The 23,732-nt window shown below is 29.9% G+C and overlaps 1 protein-coding gene across 1 annotated transcript; it reads right to left on the reverse strand.

The window, feature by feature from the left end:
- Positions 1-10,049: 10,049 nt before the first annotated feature.
- On the reverse strand, positions 10,050-23,468 carry LOC111681378 (RNA-binding protein 39). The gene is made up of 6 exons (XM_046949875.1): positions 23,329-23,468; positions 23,208-23,268; positions 13,232-13,365; positions 12,778-13,170; positions 10,976-11,528; positions 10,050-10,910 (listed from the first exon to the last, which is right to left on the reverse strand). The coding sequence occupies exons 2-6, from the start codon at positions 23,259-23,261 to the stop codon at positions 10,275-10,277; spliced, it is 1,770 nt and encodes a 589-aa protein (XP_046805831.1). The 5' UTR covers positions 23,262-23,268; positions 23,329-23,468; the 3' UTR covers positions 10,050-10,274.
- Between the last annotated feature and the right edge of the window lie 264 nt (positions 23,469-23,732).

Genomic DNA, 23,732 nt, shown 5'->3' on the forward strand with positions numbered 1-23,732 from the left:
CAATCGATTAAGTTAGAATCAATTACCTCTTGGTGGACCATAACAAGATGACTTCTGAGTTCTTCTGAAACATTTCGACTTCCTTGCTGGCCAATCTGACTCGTCTATTTTTAAGAAAGGTGGACCCTTAAACCAACGACTTTCCATGTCAAATACAAAATTTGTTTTCCACTTCGTTGCATCGTCTGCCACATTGTCCTTTGTTATATATTTCCACACTGATGGTTTGCTACTGTCAAGGACTTCTCCAATTCGGTGCATAACAAATTGCTTGTAATTTCGAGGATCAGCATTTAACCAGCAGAGGACGGTATACGAGTCTGACCAAAAGAAATGACTTTCTATTTGTATGTTGGGAATACTACATATGGAATTAGCTAAACAAATACCTAACACGGCAGCCATCAGTTCCATACGTGGAATTGATAAGGGTTGCTTCGGAGCTACTTTCACTTTAGCACTTACTAGGGAAACTTGAACTTCGTTGGCTGATGACACTCTAAAATACGCAACAGCTGCATAAGCTAATTCGCTAGCATCCACAAATATGTGTAGTTGAACTGTAGAACCAGGCTGAGTTGAATACCATCGAGGAATTTTGACATTTTCGATATTAGGTAGAAGTTTAACCCATATTGTCCATTTCTTAAAGACTTCATCATTCACTTTATCGGTCCATCCTTCAGTAGTTCTCCAAACCTCTTGAAGTAATATTTTCAGGTAAACTACATATGCAGACAGGAAACCAAAAGGGTCAAAAATAGACATCAATGTTCTTAATACATCGGTTTTTGTAGGTCGTTTTAATCCAGAAAGAATAGCATGGAGTTTAAGGAGACCCCTTTTATTTTTGCTGCCGCATCCCAAACCAATCGGAACTTTCCTGGCTTGTTTGGGTTTATAACAGTAAATATGGGAAGGTACCAAGTAACACCATCTGATTTTTGTACTTCATCTTTGGACAATTTTCGAGCATAACCTTTTTCCACTAATGCATCGATTTGTTGTGTAATTATTGGAATATGCTCAGGATTTGACTTCTTTTCAAGGCATTGAAGTCGTTTCATTGCCATTGGAAAACTGTTTGGCACTGTAGAACCAGGCTGAAAACTGTTTGGCACTTCGCTTATATCTTTCGGAATATTTTTACTTTTTTTGGCAAAAAAAGAGATTTTTTTAAGAGGGCACAAAGGGGAGTAGGGCAAAATATGGCTCTATCCTTAAAAATGTTGGTAGGGGGAGTTAAGTCTTCTTCAATATTATTTATGTAGAATTTAAAAGTACCTTACGCACAAGGTTTACATGGACAGCCAGCCAGACGGACGGACTCAGAAAATGATTCTAAGCCGATTGGTATACTTTAAGGTGGGTATAGGACGTATATTTTTGTATGTTACAAATATCAGAGATGTCAATTTTGACATTTGAAAAAGTCTAAAATCAGCTTTTGTTTGATTTTGAAATTGTTTGGTAAGAAGAGGTATATAAAATACACCTAAAAAATCATTGAATTCGTTTTGTGCGAAAGAGAGGGAAATAGCTTTTTCTCGTGACGTCTCTGTATACCCAGTGCTAAAAATATCAGCAGAACACATATCTCATAAGAAACTTCTGCAATTGGACACAAGATGAAGTAATGACATTACGTTTTTAGGGAGACCAGCGAGGTCCGTCCGCAAGGACATTTTAACTTTCTTATTATTTTCTTTGCTATTAGAATTTTATATTGATTAATATTTTAATTTAGTTTGAAAATATTTTCCATTTTATATTTTTAAATTGAAAAAAATAAAAGGTAAACAAAAAACTCGGATTTTTAAAGTAAATACGGTAGCTTATAAAATAATAAATCGCTTAAACGTCAGAAGTTTAATATGGCTACGAAAAGAGAGAACGGTTATACCAAAGTAAATTAATAAAGTAGCGACATCTCTTGTTGTACAACAACATCAAACACATGTATTTTGTTTTTGGAATAATCCAAGAATGTGTCAAAATAAAATTTAAGAAAATTTCCTTTAACAACAAAGTGAAAAAAATAAATATAAAATATTTCTTTTAAGTTGAAAATATTAAGGATTTAATTATATTATTATATATTATACAATTTATAACACTTTTAAACTACTTTAAAACCACTTTTAATTCATTTTTTTAACTTTTCACAAATTTTAACAAATTGCAAAACACAATTTAAAAATGGCGACATAAACAATGTTAATAATTTTCAAAACAAACTTTGACAACTAATTTTATTTTTCTATAGAAACTATAGTTAAAAAAATAGTCAGCTGTTCAAGTGATGCTACTTTATTAATTTACTTTGGGTTATACCTTTATTTTTTCTACTATGTATTTTATTATAAGAATAAAGAGTAAAATGTTTTTTTAAGTTGTCTTGTTCTTTCATTCATTTGTTGTTTTTGATAACAAACAGTGACGTTTTCTGTTGTTTTGCAGTGTTGCCAATGCAAGGTTAAATTTTGTACTCAAAAAATCATAATCAATTTATTTTTACATTATCAAATCCGATTCACTTTCATTTCAAACGTTGTGTTTTTTGCATCAAGTTTATACGTCTGTTGCTAAGCGTAACAAATGTATCAAAATTTTCCATAGAAAATAACGCAAATTTTTAAAGAACGTAAAGTTATAACAATTAAGGCTATTGGAATGCTTACCTTTTTTGGACTTTTGGATAATCGTACTGTGTTTCCTATTACCTTTTGCGATGAAAATGGGTGATCGTCGTCTGGTAATCTTCAGCCTTACTCATTAAAGAGGTTCATACGAATCCGACTACGCCGATAATTTAGTGATAGTTGGTTAAGGTGACTAATTTTGAAAATCTGATTTCTGAAATGACGTAAGTCATGAAGAATTACTTTTCTGAGAAGTGTAAGAGTTCGTATGTTAAAGGTTTGGATGAAATTACTGCAGTACAGTATACAAAGTTTGGTTTCTAACAAAAAATTGAGTTTTACATAAATCATAATTATATTGATGTTTTTTTCTGTGAAATTTTTAAATTTGATGATACCAGCTCCTCGGGAAGACTTTTGAATTTTTAATCATTTTGTAAACTCAGGGATGATGGTTATGGTGCTCTATAGGTGTCAGGAAAGGTATACGAGTTTCTAGGGTATATTTGATTTCTATTTCATGGTTCACTTGTCTGATCATGTACATTGTCAGCTTGACAATCCCAATGGCACGGTTCTAGATTTGAGCTTCTCAAATTGTGAATTTGAGATGTCTAGCTCAAACTTTACTTTCTATCTAAGCGCAAATTATTATCGGACTTATCTAGGATTAATCTTTCTTCTGATTTTGATGTGATTGAGGAGACACTGTCTTCTGGTATTTCCTCTGCTACTCACAGAATTTCCGGTGATCACACTCCTAAGCACTGGTGGAATGTGGAACAGTCAACTCTTTTTCAACTGCAAGAAAGAAGGCCTCCAAATATCCCTCTCCTCTCTATCTAGATATAGCCTCTACGTCTTTCCGGTATTTTGAGAATGCAGTGAAAAAGGCTAAATCGGACTCCTTTCATTTGGTTGGATAAGCTAAACGCTCAGGCATACACTCGTAGTACTTGGAGATTCGTAAATAGTGTGGATAATTCAACAAATTCTCTATGGTATTTGTGGGATGTAGGTGATAATTTACATTATCTTCAACATCTAAGGGCGCAGGTTCCGGATAACACATTGGTAGAGTTTTCTGGGATGCAGATAGATCCCTCTTCTCCTCTAACTAGATTTGAACTAGAAACGTTTTGGAAAGCAGAAAGTCAAAATCAACTGGTGGATGTGATCGTGTAACTTATGACATGTTAAAGGCCCTATCGATACAATATAGGAATTCCCTATTTAATGTCTACTTTTGCAATTGTGAGATCAGATCTTTTTGGATGGATATAAGAATTGTACATACATATACCCAAAAGGAATAAGGACTTGGAGAATTATGTGAATTTTCGCCCGATTTCTTTAATATCGGTGTTTCTTAAGACAATCAATCTGATAGTGGAAAATCTTAATCATTTATAGAGGAATGGTTTGCTCCCATAATGTAGTTTGCGTATACAAAAAATTTATCTGCACCCATTTGTATCAATGAGCTAATCTTTAGGAATACTCTTCTGAAATACCAAGGTTTTAAGGTTGTTGCCTGTATGATAGATATAAAGAGTGCTTATGATAGTGTGGCACCCTATGGGGTATCATTGTAGCTAATGGTATTCCTTTTGACATTGTTGACTGGGTTGTTAATTTCTTATCGAATAGAAAATTTTGTTTTTGGGCGTTACTAAATTTACATAGATTGCTCACACGCATAGAAAACACAATTCAGTCTCATTTGAGCTGTCATAGTAGAAGGTAGTGTTGTCGCTTGTTTCTAGTTTTTGCAATGAAAATTAATGAAAGTATATTAATGAAGGGATGGATAATACTAATTATTGTTGTACTTTTTTAGTATCTACACTACATTTTAGTAGTTTTAAGAATTATTAACTTTTTAAAATGTTTTTTCTTTCAACATAATTTGCAAATTATAATAATTAACCAAAATGTAATGTAATTTTGTTTAATCTTTACCTTTAATATGTATATATTTAGTTACAAATATAGTTAAAAAGCTCACATTTGTGTTTTTATATACATATATTTTAATATTTAAAAAAAATATGTGCAAAACAGGGCAAAAAATATTTGCTACTTTTAAACTAAAAAATATTAGTTTTGTGTTACATTAATTTTATTTCTAAATTTCAGTTTTCCATACAAGCAATTTTGTTGAAATGAGAGTACAATGATTTCTCATTTCTTGTTTTTTCGCTCTTTCACTTATACAAGTGCAGAATGTAGTAGTATATGTCTGCCGATCCTGGGATTAAAAAGCCAAAATCTTTAAATTTTACTTGAAAAACTTTGAAATTATGTGAACATTTAGAGGGGGACTTCCAATGGGGTACTTGGTACCTCCCATAAGAATTTAATATAAAAATTCGTTTGACTGGGAAACTAATAGAACTAGATTGTTCAAATTTTGCACAAATTTAACATTTTGGGGGAAAAAGAGAGGACTTTCATCTGAGAGCTTGAAGCCCCCGCATGAATTAAATAGAAAAATTCGTATATCTAAGAAACTATTAGAGCCAGAATCTTCAAATTTTACATGACATTCATGTGAACATTTAGAAAATAACGGGCGCAACATACAAAAACAAAATTTTACAGGAGAGCATTTTTTTAATTATCTTCGAAGTAGGACAAAGCATTACTCCAAAACTCCGTTAAAAAATACTATTACACGTAAAATATGGGATGCAGTTTGTTTCGATTTTATATTGAAGCTATATCCGATTTTTTTGTCGCTTACATCTTTTTTGCCGAGACAAAATTCTCTGTTTAAAAAATATTTTTTGTGTCTATCTTTATATAATTTGTAATTTTTTTGTAACATTAATAAATATGTTGTTTATGTTGCAATCGCTATAAAATTTTGCAGAAGGCGGTTATATATACCTGTAAATTATGTTGGTAATTATTACAGATATCAGGAAATATTTGACCCTAGCCTCTATATATAGATCCTATAAGACAATGATTTTTTCCATACAGAAAATAAGTTTACAGTTAATAAATCTTTCAAATATTAAAAAGGTATGATGAAATTCTACAAAAAAACATTTGTTTTTAAAACTAATAACGCGTTTAAATTCTATAGACCTCGGTTCACAATTGACCAAATACCTCATTAAAGACCATTCTGAAAAACACCCTGATGTCCACATTAATATCCATACATTGTAGTACAATTCGCCTTATATCGAATAAATAAGTAAATTCTGGGACTATTGATTCATTAAGAGTCCATATACAGGCCTGCCTTCGAAATCCACGAATTTACAACCAAATATAAGAGTTGATTAAATGGAAATAACATAAATGTAATGTAATTAGTAAATAGAATGAATTAAATTCATAAAGAGTTATAGAAAATTAAAAATTATAAATGGCATAGTGATAATTACATGAATTTATTATAATTATACTCAGATATGTGGCATTTCATTCACAAACAAATTTAAAACGTTAATTTTTTAAAATTTTTCTATCAATTTAATATATTTTAAAAGAAAATTTAGACGTAACCGACACCTTGCTGTTACAAAATTCATAAACATAAAATAAATGTTCACTTACGTCTTCTTTCTTTTTCTTGTAACGTTAAAACCATTGGATCTATTGCTATGAAATTTTCAGGGATGATGCTAATAGACTTAAATTATCGATTTCTATAAAAAAACGAAAATCAAGTCGCTTACGTCCGTTTTGCAAAAAGTGCTCGATATATGAGTTAAATAAAAATTTTCGTATATCTTACAAACTGTTAGATAATTCAAATTTTTCATAGATAGATAGAAATTGGCAAACTTGCAATAATTTGCTTGGCATCTCTCATATGTAACATATTGTTAATCTGGAAAACTATTGTAGTTAAAATTTTGAAAATTTATTTATTGAAATATTTAAAAATTAATGTGTGTTAGTTTGTACGTTTTTATAAACGAATAAGAAAACGGCTAAACCGATTTTCTTTAAATTTTCACAATATCTACCTACTTTTTATGTTAAAAATTCAAATGAGCGAGGTGCCACGTATAGAGTCCCCAAATTTTGTACAAGTAACTTTTGTTTAAATAAAAATATTTTGTACAAAAATAGGGAGTTAAGCAAAATATGTATATCTAGAAAACTGCAACTGTTAGTCCACATTTTTGTGCCTCTCACGTAAAGTAATTACAAAAAATTGTATATTCTTATTAATTAATAACGACTTGTTTCTGTTGTTGTTGTGATTGAAGGGGGAGGGCAGAGCGGTAGCGTAGGAAAATGACGATGTTGTCGATGATGGTGATGAAGCTCTTCGTTGTTGTAAGCAGCATGTGGCGACGAAATTTTCCGACCACTCTCGATGTTGCTTAGGTCAGGAGCAGTTCTTGAGATGACATCAGCCCAAACAAGAGTTGCACCTTAATTGGATGGACATATGGTGCAGTCGGTTCTGGCAAACTGTGCAGAACCATGGTCCGGGATAACGTTGTCCGTGGCAGAAAATTGTATTGTTGTTGCTGGGGTTGACAGTTCTTGGCCGAATAAATCGGGTCACTCTGGTACGTAGAACCGGCTGTCGGGGAATGAAAAAAAGGGTAGTTGTTGTAACAGCTTGAACTATACAATTTTTAATCCGAGGATTCTGTATTTAGCTCTAAGCAAAGAAATTGGGCTACTTCAATAGGGTTAGTCCATAAATCCATTGACCTAAATGAAGTAGGGAGGGCTGGACATTTGAATATGTGGAAAGTATCATGGGGACCCTGTTCACAAGCCCGTCATATATTGGGGACGACACGGTCTATGCGAGACCAGTAGGTGTTGAGCCTGTTGCTCCATCCCGATCTCAGCTGCGCCAGAGCTACTCTTGTTTTGCGCGGCAGATTCTTCTCTATTTGTACTATGATCGGTGGGCGACCTCCAAGAACGACATTCATCGGAGGAGCATCCTCCTCCGGTGAGATCCCAGGAGGATCTGTTTAGTCAGCATGACATTACGTTCCTTGACTGGGAGGACCTTCGTTTTTTCATGTATATGGTGCTTTGAGGTTATTTGCATGCAGCCCGTTACAGTCCGTAGGACAGCATTTTGGCAGCTTTGAATATTTCCCCACTGGGTATCACTCAGCGAAGGAGACCACACTGGAGAAGCATAATTGACCACAGACCGGCCAATTGTTTTATAGGTAGCCAACAAGGTTTTTCGTCCATTCCCCAAGTGCTGCCTGCTAGCGCTTTAAGGACCTTGTTTACAATCCATCTCTTAAAGTTGTTGGTCATGATGGACTGACTGCAGGATGTCCTGAAGAGTGTGGTATGGCTGACTGTATCGAAGGCCTTCTATAAGTCTAGCGCCACTAGGAGTTTCCTTTCACAAGGCATCTGTTAGTTAAAGCCTTATGAGATCTGAGGGGTTATGGCGGTTAATTTTGAGGTGGTGATGTACATCTTACGGAATCCATGCTGGTGGATGGCAGGACAGCTGGGGGAGGAGCGCCTCAAGAGTCTTTTTTCCTGGTTTCAGTATGGGGATGACTCTACCCTTTTTCAGGCCGCATTATAGGTATTCGATTAGCAGGAATAAAGCGGGCTTCTGCGATGACAGTTTCGCGAAACTTGCCGGAAGATGTTGCTCCGTTGGCAAAAATGTGTAGTTGTTGCTGCGGTTGACAGTCTTTGGACGAAAAATATTGGGTCATTCCGGTACGTAGAACCGGCTGTCGGGGAATGATTGATAGGAATTCATTAAAAGAGTACAATCAGCTGGGTAGACTTTGGTGAAAAATATCAAATAGGCCTCTAATAGATGTGTAAAATATCTACATTCAAGTGTACCCCAATAGTTTACCTTAGTTACTGTAAAAAGAAAAATTTGAAAATCGCAATCCCGGGATTTTTCGGGATTACATGAATTTAATTATTTTATATATGAAAATCTTCAAATTATCATGTTTGTAAAGAAAATGCTTAAGTTTGTTGAAATGTAGTTAACAAAAGATGTATTTGAACTAAAACAATCTAATTAATTATAATTTTTAAATAAAAACTTTTAGAATTTCATAATTTCTTAAACTTGTTAAATACATACTTCCTAAATAAAAACAAGTAAGAAAGTAAATTTAAATTATACCTTGACTCAGTTATACATACATAGCCATTTATTGTTGGACATTAAAGTCAAATTTGATGGGGCCTTTTTATAGGGGTTAGGGTCATCAGACTGATAAAATATAGAACTTGGTTTTGCAGCTTTTTGTCGAGATACGAGTACATTAAATATAATTATAAACTTAAAAGCCCTTTTCAGCGGGTTATGGGGTATGGGAGCTAAGTGAAATAATGAACGGATCTTAACCATTTGCAATATCGTCGCTGGGACAATAGATCATGTACCAAGTTTCATTGAATTATCTTCAAATTTGCGACCTGTAGTTTGAAAACAAGCTTTTCATGGATGGACATAGTTAAATCGACTCATAAAATGATTCGTGTACATTAAGGTGGGTATAGGACCAATATTATTGTACCTTATAAACATAAGCACTAACCCAATATACCCTCCGCACTAAAGTGGTGTAGGGTATAATAAATATCAAGTTCCAAAATTGGACCTAAGCACTTTTTAAAACCTCGTACTGTTCCATGCGAACTAATAAAACTCGTATTCGACTGTACAAAAATGAAATAACCACCATCAAAATATTGTAATACTAATTTTTTCGGAGGAGGTCCTTTTAGGTCTTTTAGCCTCATTTTTTGTCCTAATTTGCAGTTCAAATTGAATGTGTTCTCAATTTCAAATTGAATCCAACTCGCGTTTTCAACTTACAGACACAGAATGTGTATACTTTTTGGGTCTATTACCAACATTTCGATGTGTTAAAAACGAAATGAATAAATCAATTTATATGCACTATGAGCATGGAATAATTCTACTTTAAAAAAATAAAACATTCAAATATGTATAAACTAGCTGAGCAGAATTTTGTTTTGAATAAATCAGAAATAAAATAAAATCGTAATTTTCAAATTTATGAAAATTATGGCTTAAAAAAGAAAATAAAAACATTTTTTTTGAAACAATATCTGGGATTTATTTTAAAAAATACCGGATTTCGGGATATCATAATCCCGGGATTTTCGGGATCGGGATTGGCATTCCTAATACAAATTAAACACATTACTATAAATTACTGTCTTTAACGAGTGCATTAACTCTGTTGATTTGCTGGGATACCACTGTTGCTTTGAGTTACCTCTAATTTGTGGTTAACTATGAGTTACAACAGATCGGCAAGACATTCCCGAACTAACCACCCGATTAACCATACAACTAGCTTTAACTAGTAACTAGTTTAAGATAACTCAAAATCCGCCTGGCTTGTTATTCTTCCATTCAGATTCATATAAGCAAAAACCATATAAAGCAAAACATTTTTTATTGTTATATTACATATATTTTTAGAATATATCGAAAATAACATTTTAAAACATAAAGTCATGTCTTTGATGTTAATGATAATATTAGGAAACTCTTAATTTAATAAAAAAGAAGCAGGAATGGGAGCATGTTTATTGAATGCCCACTACCAAATTAAAAATAATAAAAGGGGTTCTATAGAGTGTACTTCATTTTTTTAGTTATGTTTATTCATTTGTCTTTCTATTAGAAGTCAGAACATTAACAGCAGTGATCGCATCCGGAAACATAGAGTGATAGTTCAGCAGTGGAACATAAGCTGCAGCAATTACACGGCCCGCAAACCACCTTCCATGTAATGCATTTACAGCTAAAACAGCGGTTGTTATGCTAGGACATTTGACATAAACATTGCCAGACGGCGAAATTTTATCTACGAATATGTGCAAAAGACCACCATGCTTGGAGCATTCATCAATAACATCGTCTTGTATCTCTGTATCCCAGGTTGGATTGGTTTCCGTACGTGGATCAAACATGTTTGATAACATAAAACATTGTGTAGCAATGGGGGGATTTTGTGCTTGAGTTTGTACGGGCGCTGGTTGCGGAGCAGTTGCAAGTAAAGCATTGGCAGCTGCTTGAGGGACGGCTAAGCCTGCGCCTTCGGCTAATTTAAACATTAATTGTAAGCGACCAGTAGCCCCCAAATCAATACCACTTCGATCCATTTCATCAGTATCAAGTGATGTTGTGTTCATGTCTAATCTCTCCGTAACATTGCCTACTTTCATTGCACGGCCTGCTAACTCGAATCCATTTAGCTGTTCCAATGCCTTTTTTGCATCTTCAGCGTTGTGATACTGTGTTAAAAAGAATAAATTTTGGTAAAATTTCTTAAATAATACGAAATAATCAAGCTAGTTACCGTTATAAATCCATAACCTTTCGAACGTCCTGTCTCACTATCCATTATTAATTGAATAGAGTCAATCTTTCCAAATGGCTCAAATATGCCGCGCAGCATATCTTCAGTTATGTTAAAATGTAAAGATCCAACATAAAGTCTCATCGGTCCAGTATGATTTTTCGGTGTAAACGTCGGTACCGTATTCCCAATTCTATTTTTTTCAGCTTGTGTATGTTGAACGACGATCGGTATTCCCAGTAGTCTTTGTCCTGATAGGCCTAAAGCGAGAGCTACTGATTCTGGGTCTTTGAATTCTATATACGCAATACCCTTAAAGCGCTTTGTCTTATTGCATGTTATTAAGCGAACGTCTCTTACTTTTCCAACACTAGAAAAGAACTCTTCAAGATCACGAGCACGAACACGTTGGGAAAGTTGCATACAAAAAACTGTACGAGCATCGCGTTCCTCTGGGCTAAGTTCAGTTTGAGGTGAACAATCGGGACCCAATCCATTTGGTGGAGTTCTGCCACGTCTAAAGGGCCGTGGTGAACCACTGGTACGTCGCTTGCTGCAAAAATGAAAGAAAATTGACATATCCTTATTAACATTGAAGAAATAAAACATTGCAATACTTATTTATTTGTTATCTTAAATTTATAGCTTAAATTTAACTATGACTACTGCGGTCTTAAGCTTAGATATATGTATGTATATAAATACACGCAGCCAAAACGATTGGGAACAGTTTCCGGCTCTATTACTTGATCGAATTAGCGAGCCACACTGCAGAATCTATATATGATCAAAATCGGTTCAGTATTTTCGGAAATATATGCTTTTAGAGTTTCTACCAACACACAATCACACAAACATGTGCTTAAATTAACAAATAGAAAACAAAATAAGAATGCAAAAAGAACTTGTAAAATAAAGAGAGAAGAGTATGAAAACAGGTTACTTCTCTGTTAATGTTTTCTTTTTGTATTTTGCAATGATATATTTGTATAATATTGTTTTTATAAAAAATATATATACAGACAGGATCAGGCAAAGCGAATATATTATGATTTTATTGTTTTTTTATTTTTCAAAGTGTAAAGTGATAAATTGTGAACCAAATTATGAATTATTATGATCTTAATGATGTAAGATGCAAACGGATGTTGATGTTTGACATGAGAAAACTTTAGTGGGACAACAATTGTATATAAATGTTAGTTGTTATTGATTTTAAGGATTTTTATAATGGACAAAAACAAAGCCTGTTAAAATATTAGTAGGGAAATTTAGTTGTTTATGACTGCCCATTTGGTTTAGTATTAACCTTTACTCAGCAATTTATCATTTATTATTCATTTACTTGCTAGAATTTATAATTTTGTAACGTCTTCTTTAAAACATTTAACACAATCTCCATACATTTTCAGGATTATGTTCGGAAATCATTATAAACAACGAATCACTTTAATAAGGAATTTAATTTGAACGAATATACCTTGTAAACTACAAATTAAAAAAATTGATGAAAATATTTGTCTAATGCACAATGAGTGACGTAGCGTTAAATCGTTGTATTTCGTATTTTTTTATTATTTTGCTTTCATAACAAAAATATTAATTGACAAAAATGTATTCATTAATTCCATGGAGATCCCAGCAAAAAATAATTGAACAACATCCCTCCAATGACACGCTAAGAAAAATTCATAGGTTTTTCACCAAAAAATTTAAAGTACTTCATGTATGTTATTTGTGGTGAAAATTCTACTTATTTTTCCTCAGATATAAATTTAATTTTTATGACAATATTTACTTACCTTCTCTCGCGGGAGCGAGATTGTCTGTATGATCGACTGTTTCCTCGTTCTTTTATGGGACTAAGACGTTCCCTAGATCGGCGATCTTTAGAACGACTACGTCTGTAATCACGAGAACGACTGCTTTTGCGTACAGATCTTGAACTACTCCTCTTACGGTCTCTTGACCTACTGCGATGATTTTCACGTGAACGACTCCTAATACGGCGATCTCTTGAACGATGTTCGCGGTCACGGTCACGATCACGGTCTCTATCACGTGAAGATCTTTTACGTTCCCTTTCACGATCACGTTCACGATCTTTTGACCGGTTCCTATCTTTTACCCTGCCTTTGTCTCGATCCGAATTTGAGGCCTTTTTTCTTTCATCATCTCGTGACCCTGATCGGCTTCTGCATAATAAAGTTTAAATGTATTCTATTGTAGTATAGTATGTATAAATATATAAATTACCTGGATCTATTGTAACGTCGCCCATTCGCTTCAGATACTGAGTTCCGATGTTCGGATTTTCCATATTTATGAGATACGTCGTCTTCTTGGACGTGTCCGCTACCACTGGTGCCGCTACTGCCAATAGTAGAATTCTGTTAGGAGGTCGTAAGAAGATACAACAACAAGGTATTCACGTACAAATAATAACGTCGTCAGACATCACGACGTCACACATTGTATATGTTCATTTTAATTTGAATTGATTTATCGTTTAGGGTTTGTATTGTTGTTGGTGGTTGTTGTAGTAAAAAAAGTTGATTAAACAAGAGAAAGTAAATCAAAGTAATTAGTTATCTCTTTGAAAGTATGCAATTAATAATTAATCATCAATTCTTAATTACAACAATGGTAGTGCGTGATAGCCCAATGTTAATCAAGTCAGACATCACAACACCATCATCGTTTTTGGTGATCTGTTTTATTTGAGTTTGTTTTGTTGCATTATACTACTTTACTTTTACACGCATATTTACTCAACACATTCTGTTAAATACTTGAATATAAATATGTAATTAAATCTTCGCCGTCTCTCGTTCATTCGAGTTGTGGCGAATTTTTGCATTAATTATCTAGTATATTTGTTTGCTTTTGCCTTTTCTTTGTCATTTAAACTGTTGACAGTTGGTGGAGAGGTAGGCGATTGGTAATTTCATTTTTTGGGGTAGAAGTAGTAATGTAGTAGATACTGTGAATTTGTTTTTAATTTTTATTTTTTTGCCTTTTTATATCCTGCATTAGACATTAGTGCTGCCCAGACGCATATTTGTGCATTTATCTGAAATTTAGTTCAGGTTCAGTTTGAATGTATTTAAATGTTGTATTTTTTATTTTACGAATCAAATATCAGATAAAAAAATCAAAATATTTGCTTATATAGAAATGCTTTTGTACAAAGTATTTATATATAGTTTTAGGCGTTTTTCTGGCACATTCAAAACTTACCAAATGGACTCCAGCTTTAGATATTTTAGAATGACCAAAATGAATCAATCTCTAGCAACAAATTGGGATTAAAGATTTTCTGCAAAGACATTCACCCTTGAAAATTATTCTATATTTTATAACGTAATTGAAAATTTATTTTTTCTTAACAAAAATCAAGCTGTTGTATAGATAAAATTGGACTCCAAATTAAAATGTAGTGCATTTGCCCTTAAATGTATGACACCATATTACTATAAAATATTATTATTATTTTTTTAAATTTCAAAGCCAGAGCAAGAAAATCTATGGACATATTCAATCATATTAATAAAATGTGAAAGAAAAAGTTTGTTTTTTAAATTTTGGTTCAACGAAGAAAAAGTACATTTGTTTATACAATTTTCAAAAATTAAAAAAAAAAAAATATATCAAAACTTTTAACGCTTACCAAGTTTACTTAAGAAACAAATGAAAATGGAAAACAAACAGGACAATAATAATAATAATAATACATACATACATATAAATTATTTAATCATTTTTCAATAAAAAATAAAAATTTATTCAAAATAGACATCGAACGGTTTGGATTTAAAGAAAGATTTCAAATCAAATCTTTGAAACCGAGAATTTTGAAACCGAGAACTTTATTTAATTATTAATATATAAGAAGCATCCAAGGTCAATTATACTATGCATAACTATTAATTTGAAAAATTTCGATTTGTTCACAAAAAATTCAAATTTCAAGGGAACAAAATTTTCACTTCTATTGGCGATAGGGGTGATTAACTATTAACGAATATATTATCATATGAAAGCTCCTTCGAAGGGCCATTCTAAATCATGAACACATAAAAAGCATATATTTTTTTTTGAAAGAAAAACAAAATATATGTATATATATATATAATGGCATTAAGGGCCAATCTTTAAGTGAAGAATTAGGGATTAAATTAAAATTAATCCTCGAGAGTTGTTTTTGAATACTCATTCAGCTAATTTTGTTTACTAGTTAAAGCGCCAAATTTGGGAAAAAATGCAAAAGTGTAAATAGCTGATGCCAAAAAAATTATTAGAATTTTAAGAATATTGAACCACTCTGGTTTATACTTGCCCACAAAAGTTAAGTTTACCTAGCCCACGCATTGTTAATGTCACATATGAATTTCTGTATTTAATTCAACTCTGGTGTCAGTTCCCTTATCTTAGACAGGATATTTCGTTTGATCAAGAGAATTGTACGGTTTGTCTATTGTATTAAATACGATACACATATCTAATGCTATTAATAACTTTCTACCCTGTTCTTTCATAAAATATAAACATAAAACTCCGTAATTTTATATTCTTTTATAAAATCATTAAATACGGCACACCATTATATCTTCATAAAATATTTATTTTTTCTAGATCCACCAGAAAACCACAAATTATCTTACCGCTTATAGCGTGTTCTGTCTATGAACGATCGTTCATTGTAAAAACTGCAAGATACTAGAATATCTTACCTAGTGATCTTAGAAAGTTTTCTTTTTCTTTCAGGTTATTTTGTAAATGCCTTCTCGATCATTTTAATGATCAATAAATTTATAATGTCTAACCTAATAGTTAGTGTTATAGAATGAGCGTAAGCACTGATAGAAAGTCTTAAACAAATTTTATACAGAAATTAGAAGTGTTCCTTTTTAATTTTCTATTATAATAAATTTTAAACTCAACAAACTTTATTATTTTTTATACATTTCATTGTACTAATTTTGAATTATATTATATGTTAAATAATAGAAATATGTAAAAATACAAATGTAATACGTTGTTGTCCGCAAAGGCTTTTAGTATTACTGATAAATAAATAATATGTTTGATTTATCAATTAGTAAAAATATACCCTATATATTATAGGGACCTCACAATATTTTTTTTAATTTTAAGTTTTCATTAATTTTCATATAACATTTACAATTTTCTTTTTTATTTTCTTAATAATCAGATTATATCAGATTTAAATTGATGTTAATCGTCAAGTGTTCCCATACAAAACAACAAAGAGCGTATTGTTTGTCATCAAAACAATGCAGAGAGAAGAAGGCAACTATAAAAACTAACGAAAACTTAAATTAAAAACGCAAATTTTGTATTTTAAAGTCTCAATAGTTTATACTAATTAAGAATTAAAACATTTTATCATCATTAGCATCAGCTGTTTGCACTTTTGCATTTCTTGTTCAATTCAATACCACCTCCATAGGGCTCTTAGTCTAGTAAACAAAATTAACTAACTGACTATTCAAAAATTACGTTTTAATTTTATTAATTTTAATTTTATCTCTAATCATTCACCTGAAGATTCGCTATAAATGACCACTTAAAATATTTATCTGCGAAATGTACTGTTTAAGCTGCTTACACCTTATGGGAGAAGTCATTTATTTCATACTGCCAATACAAAATAAAATGAAAATTGGTATGATTATCAAAAAATCAAATTCAAAAAAATTTTCACTATCACTAATAGATATTTAGTGGTGAGTTAAAAAAGTACAGCCTCAATAAGCAATAGTGGTAGTGATACAAAAACATGTTTCACTAAAATTAATTTAGTGATAGTGATAGCAAATTTTTTTCTCCACTAATAGGATAGTGGAAAAATATAATCATTCACTAATGTTAAAGGAACTCAAATACATATCATTATATTGAATTAATTTATACTCTATTATATTAATTAATACTAATATTAAAGTAGTAACAAAATTAAAAGACAAAATGAAATTGTAATACAAAAAAATACGAAAATTTCATCAATATATTAATATAACAAATTAAATTAAATACATATTGGTACATATATTTTTCTTTAATACAATAAAAATAATAAAATAGAACACATGTATTTTCAATTTGTTTGGAATATTTTTATAAACACTTTTTTGAGGTTTTAGAGCATATTGAAGCATTCATGTAGTGACTGTTAAACTTTTGCACTATTTTATTGTAGTGGAAAATTTTCACTACCACTATTTAAATTTTTAATTTTTACATGTCGTTCTACCAAATATTATAGTGTGTAGCCAGCTTTACTGTGTATAATAGTTTTATAATTTATGTATATGTATATTATAGGGTGATCGATTATTCGACATTTTCCTAAAACCGGTTTTCGAATAGTTGACATTTGAAAAAACCGGTTAACCTGTTTTTTATTATAAACAAAAAAAATTTATTTTAATTAAAAAAAATAATATTTATTTTTAAATTTGATTAACAAAACATGGACCAAACTGATTTTTAAGAATTTAAAATATTACAACTTTACATATAGTGATCTGATTTACATTATCTCGTCATACTGCTGATTGGGACCTACCTACATTGTTTATATTTTTAATTTAGAAATTTGGCTGGGGAGCCAATTATGTGATTTGGATTGTAATTTTTAATTATTAGTTTTAAGTCCTTTTGTAAACTCAGGGTTATTATTACTAAGTAATACATATTTATATTTTGGCCTTTAAGGCTTTGTATTGCTATATTAAATTAATAAATAAATAAAATAAAAAAATAGGGACACTTCTGTTAAACATAAGGTGTAATCCTAGCTTATTCTAAAGTTCTTGTTTAGGCAATTTTCATAGGCATTCCAACACTTTTATAATATTTCAGCCGCAAATTAATTATTGTAATTGGAATAAAATCTTTAAACAGATAGAATATAATCAAACAGTTCTAGTTCGAATCAATTTTACAAATAAATTATTTAATTAATTAGGATCTTGATTTTCCTAGAAAAATATACTCTGATTCCTCGAATCGAATATTTTTAAAATTAAAATAAAATTTAAGTTTAAAAATATTAGAGTATTATTATTTACTTCAAAATTTAATTTAAGTAATTTCTGAATACAAAGCAAATAAAAGTATACGAAAGCGGTTTTTAAAAAAGTAAAAAAACCGGGTTATTTGTAATTCGAAAAATCAACATTTAGAAAAAACCGACACAGGTAATGCAGAAGAAAAAAACGGTTTTAAATCCGGTTGAAAAACCGAGTCGATCATCTTAGTATATTACTGTGTATAAGTCCAGAAAGTTTGAATATATTTAAATACTTAAAACTTAATGACAAATATAAAAGTTTGATACCAAAGTATAACATGTAGTCCGACTCTCACATATAGAAAATTACTCTCTCACATCTACGAGTGCCGATATTCGAATTCACGAATATCTTGTAAGAAATTAAAACTTGTCAAAACACTGAAATATTTAACTTACTTTTTTGACCACTTTTAAGGATCGTACACAAAATTGCAATTATCCACAAAAAAACTGAACTTTTTTAAAACCGCACTTTTTTGATTTTGTTTAATTTTCATGAACTGGAAAAACTTTTTTGTTTAATTATTGACATTTCATTTTTGTTGTTGTTTAATTTTATTTTACAAACAGAGTTTCAATTATTGGTATTGAAAATTCAAACAAATTTAAAATTGTTTTTTTTTTTTTTTTTAACTCTGAGCTCAGAGAAACTACCTATAGGTACTTTTTCACTAACACATGCTTAGAGTTTGGTACTCGAGTACCAACCCTATTAAAAAGGTATGACTGTACTTGTAATACTTTGATTAAAAGTATCCAAAAAATATTTTTTTTTAATTTCTTAAAATTATGTCTTAAAAAAACGAGTACACTAAGAATTTTTTAGTCGTTTTTGCAACATATTTGTGAAAATAAAATGCATAAACTTTTTTATTTGTTGATTGATCTTTAAAAGATAACATTTTGACTAATTTTTATGAAACTATAATTTTAATGTTACATTTTTTGAAGAAACCAATTTTAAATTTTTCAATTGGTTCATGTTACCCCATTTAAACACCAGTTAGTTTAAGACACTGGACACCTCTATTGTACATATATCCTATATTTTATAACATTAAACAAAGCATTACACGTTGGCAAAAATCTACTTAATCCAAGCGATAAAGAAACCACAAGATTTTGACTCCTATATTACAAATACAAAATGTAACAACCCTGTTCGATTCATACTACTTACTCCCAATTTCTTTCCAATTACAAATATTTTGTGTGGATATAATTTTTTTACATAATTTTACATCTAAAGATAATTTATTTCAAATTTGATTCTGATATTTTGAAATATATTAGTTTAGTTTAGCTTTATGTTTCCATTACACTGATATTTAACAACATAACAACTTTATTATAATTTGTTTTATTCCAATGACACGCTAATGTAAAATTCATAGGTTTTTCACCAAAATTTGAAATAACTTCAAGAATGTTATTTGTAGTGAAAATTCTACTTCTTTTTCCTCACTTTTTTTGCTGAGTAGATTGCCCTAGAATATCGTGGTTCCCATAATATAAGCCCATCTCTTCAAAACTGTTTTTTGAAGGAAGTAAATAACCGCCCCTATTATGCATTTCGATTACGTTTCCGCAATACAGAATATCAAAGTTGACAAACGGAGAAAATTTCGATGAATTGAAATGCCGAATAGGGTTAAATACATTCACTATTTTATGTTAAAATCACAACATTTTCAGCTGAATTTTAGAATAAAATAAATCATCTTTAGCATAAAAATATAAAGAAATCATAGGAAACATGAACCCTAATAAAAATATACTAAAAAAGAAAAATAATTCTGTAGTTTGTAAAAACGACACAAAAATCGCGAATACAAAAAACATAAATTTGGATCGTAGAATCCAGGGACGATATTGCACTTTAAAATTTGCATTATTTTTATTTACGATTTTTTTATTACAGCTGAATGTCAATACTACAAAAACTTATTTAAAATTAATAAATTTATTGTTCATTTTTTAAAATTAACTCAAATTATAATAGCCGTAAAAGTAAAATAAAAAAATATGTGGAAACAAAATATAATGAACATTTGAAGCATGGAGCCGAATAAGGGCGTATAAACCATTTGGGAAATTTTACAGGAGACGATAAAAACATCATAAAACTTTAAAATCGGCATTTTTTCCTACTTTTTTCACATATATGCATAAATATAACTCACATCTATCCCTGTGCTAAAACTCAGTAAAAAATTCGAGTCACAACTTGCCAAAATTAATACTTGAAATTTTGCTAAAATGGAATAAGGGCATATATCCATATATTTTAGTTGAAAGTATATATAAATAAATGAAGCCTGGAGCAGTTAAATTTTTCTATATATTTAAAAAATTGTTTGCTATAAGCGGTTTTCAGATTTTTTTGGTATATTAATCAATCAATTATAGTAATATGCATATAAAAATAGTATAATAACAATAGCATAGTAAAAATTGTACTTAGAAAAATTTTTCTTAGAAAAATCTTTAAATCGCACCTTATTGCGTTATTGTCAAAATCAGCGAACCACATTAGTATCTTAGTTCATTATCAAATTGGATAGGACCTCTTTAACTAAAATAATCCTAAAATAACAAGATATAATAATTTTTTAAAATATAACTATAGTTATGGATATACGCCCTTCTTCTTGTCCACACTTTCGTACTTAAATAATTCATTCAATAATAATCTTTTTTGCAATATAATTAAAAAATTAATAAATTTGAAATGTTTTCCAACCATTCTGCAAATTTGGTGCAATTAGAATTAAAATTTATACGATTTTTTACAGAAAAATACATTAAATTGCTAATATTTTTTACCCAAAAAAATAAATAGTATTTAAAAATCGTGCTTTTAAAACTATCTATATTAGCGAAAAATTTATATTTTTCAATTTATTTTTTATGAATAGATGTAAAAAGGTTAGTTTAATATAATTATGCGAAAAACGCGATTTTGAAAAGGTGGTCTTTACGCCCTTATTCGCATCCATGCTTCATTTATTTAAAACTTATTTCATAAGTTTTTAAAAAACTGGAAATGTATGTTATTTTTAGAATAAAGTTTCAACATATGAACAACAAATTGAGTAAATTCTAAAAAAGTTTTTTTTTTCAATTAAGACTTTTCTGATAAATATAATCTACATTCTCTGTTTACGTACGTATTATCTTATTTCAAATGAGTGAGGGAAATAGTAATACAATTATTGTTTTAACTATTTATTTTATTTTTTTTTTAAGTTTTCATTTTACAAAAGTAGTATTTTACAAAAAATATGGAAATACTAAGAAAGTAAACTAATTTTTTATTCATAACTGAAAAACACAATAACCGCCTAAATTTGTTCCGAGTTTAATACATATATCAGCAAGTTAAGTCCAGTATAAGGGCCAATCTTTAGGTGAAAGTATACTCAATGCGGGTTTTACAGATAAAGATAATCTACATTCTTTGTTTAAACCTAGTTTAATGTTTTGTGTTTTTCAGTAAACTGTAACGTTATTAACAAAAACAATAAAACAATGATTTCAGAAGAATAAAAACTTAATATTTCAAGTAAATTGCAGTTTTCTGATTTGTTTTGTTTTATTTATTACTGCTTAAATCTTTATTTAAAAATTTTCCAAAAATTCTTCATTTTACAAAAGTATTATTTGCAAAAGACAACAGTTAATTATTTATGTCCGTGAGTGAAAAGCTGGCAATACTAACAAAGTTAACTGAACTTAATAACTGAAATTTGTTCCGAGTTTAATCTAACAGCAAGTTAAGCCTAGTTAATTTTGTTTGGTAGTTTAAGCGACCTATGGAAGTGGTTTAAACTTGAGCAAAAAATGCAAAAGTGTAAACAGCTGATCCAAAAAAATTAATACAATTTTTACTAAAACATTAATGTTTATTTTAGTAAAAATTTATTGATTTATCGATTTATACAAATTGACGTGACTTCACAATATGTTTTCTATTTTATAAAACATGCATTGTTTTGATAAGTTTAATCTTGTACTCAAAAACATCAAAGGGGATTAAAATCAGAATTGTTTGCCAACTTAAAACTAAATTTGATCCAGAGCGTTTTAGATAATGACAAAAGTAATCACTATTATCAAATAGTGAAAATTTCGTTTAAGTTTTTTCTTTAATTTTTGACTTTGAGTGTGTGCCAAATGATAGCAAAGTTCTATGTTGGATTATTATTAATTTTCTTATGGTGGGAAAATTTTTACATTTTGTTTTGCCAAACGATATCTTTTCTTTCTGTGATAAATTTTGATAATTTTCACTGATTAATCCCGTAAATTTAACACATCCATTGAAAATAAACTTTTATTTTGTCCTTTATGAATTTTATAAATATACCTTTTTAATATGAAATGGATTTTTAAAATAAAGTGTAAATTTTAAAATTTTTGTTTTTCATTAATTAATTATTATTATTTTTTTTTTGTAAATTTTTTATTTTCATTTGTCAGAAATTTATGTAAGCCAATGAGCTAGTAAAATTATATTAACCTCATATCTATCAGAAATTTACTTTTAACACATGATACATCCATAGAACCATATTGTGTTATGTTTTTAACAGTAAATTGCTATCGTTTGGCACACACTCTTTATTAAAAAATTTAGATATATCTTTCACTAAAAGATAATTAGAATCTTGTAATAAATAGTATATTAGTCGTTTCTAATACGTAACTTTTACGAAAACAAATATACCGATCCTTTTAAAGGCATAACAAGGCCAACTTTAATTTCTTTAGATGCACAACTGCAGATGTATGTAAATTACTTTAACCAGTAAGGTAAGCACAATAAAAAGTAAAATTTTTATTAAAAAAAATTATGTTATCAAAATCACTAACATTTGTTATACAGGCTTTAAGTTGACGATTTACAAATTAATGTTTCATAAGATTTTCGTACGGAAAGAATGAATTTTTGTGAGGCAAGTCTGGTTTACCACAAAAATTTTTGAAACATATTAATAAAATTATTACATACATACGAAAACGTTTGTTTTTTAATATTTGATACATATTTACGTGCCTATGTATGCGATAATATGTACATGTATCTACATACATATAGGATTGCTTCGTTTTCTAATATGTACTTACACTTTTAATGTATGGTGCTTCCAGCATGGCTTCCACATCAAAGTCCTCAGCCATTTTGTTTCTATAAAATTTTAAAAAATTTTACCAGGCAACAAGATGATTTATTGAAATTAATATTTACCTTTATATGTATATCAATTTTATTTAAATTGAATTATTTTTATAATTATAAAGAATATTTTCAGCGTGACTCCGATTTTTTTGGGATAGAAAAAATTATAAATTTTACGGCGTTGCCAACTTGTTTGCTATGAAAATCGTATACAAATCTATAACGAATGGCAATCAATAGTATGTACCACAGAGTTGCAAATTAATGTAATACATCAAGTTAATCACTACAGATTTTATTGAAAATCTATAATCAAGGTACATTAATTAAATGGTAGTGTTATACCTTTCGCTACATAGTAACCGTATGGATAAATTAAGAATTTTCCCCATAAGTCCGATATTTTCGAATATTTTGAAAAAAAATTCTTTTTAATTTATTTCTGGAATATATTTTGAGACATTTAAAACTCA

Source organism: Lucilia cuprina, chromosome 2 (assembly GCF_022045245.1).
Source record: "Lucilia cuprina isolate Lc7/37 chromosome 2, ASM2204524v1, whole genome shotgun sequence".
NCBI lineage: Eukaryota > Metazoa > Arthropoda > Insecta > Diptera > Calliphoridae > Lucilia > Lucilia cuprina.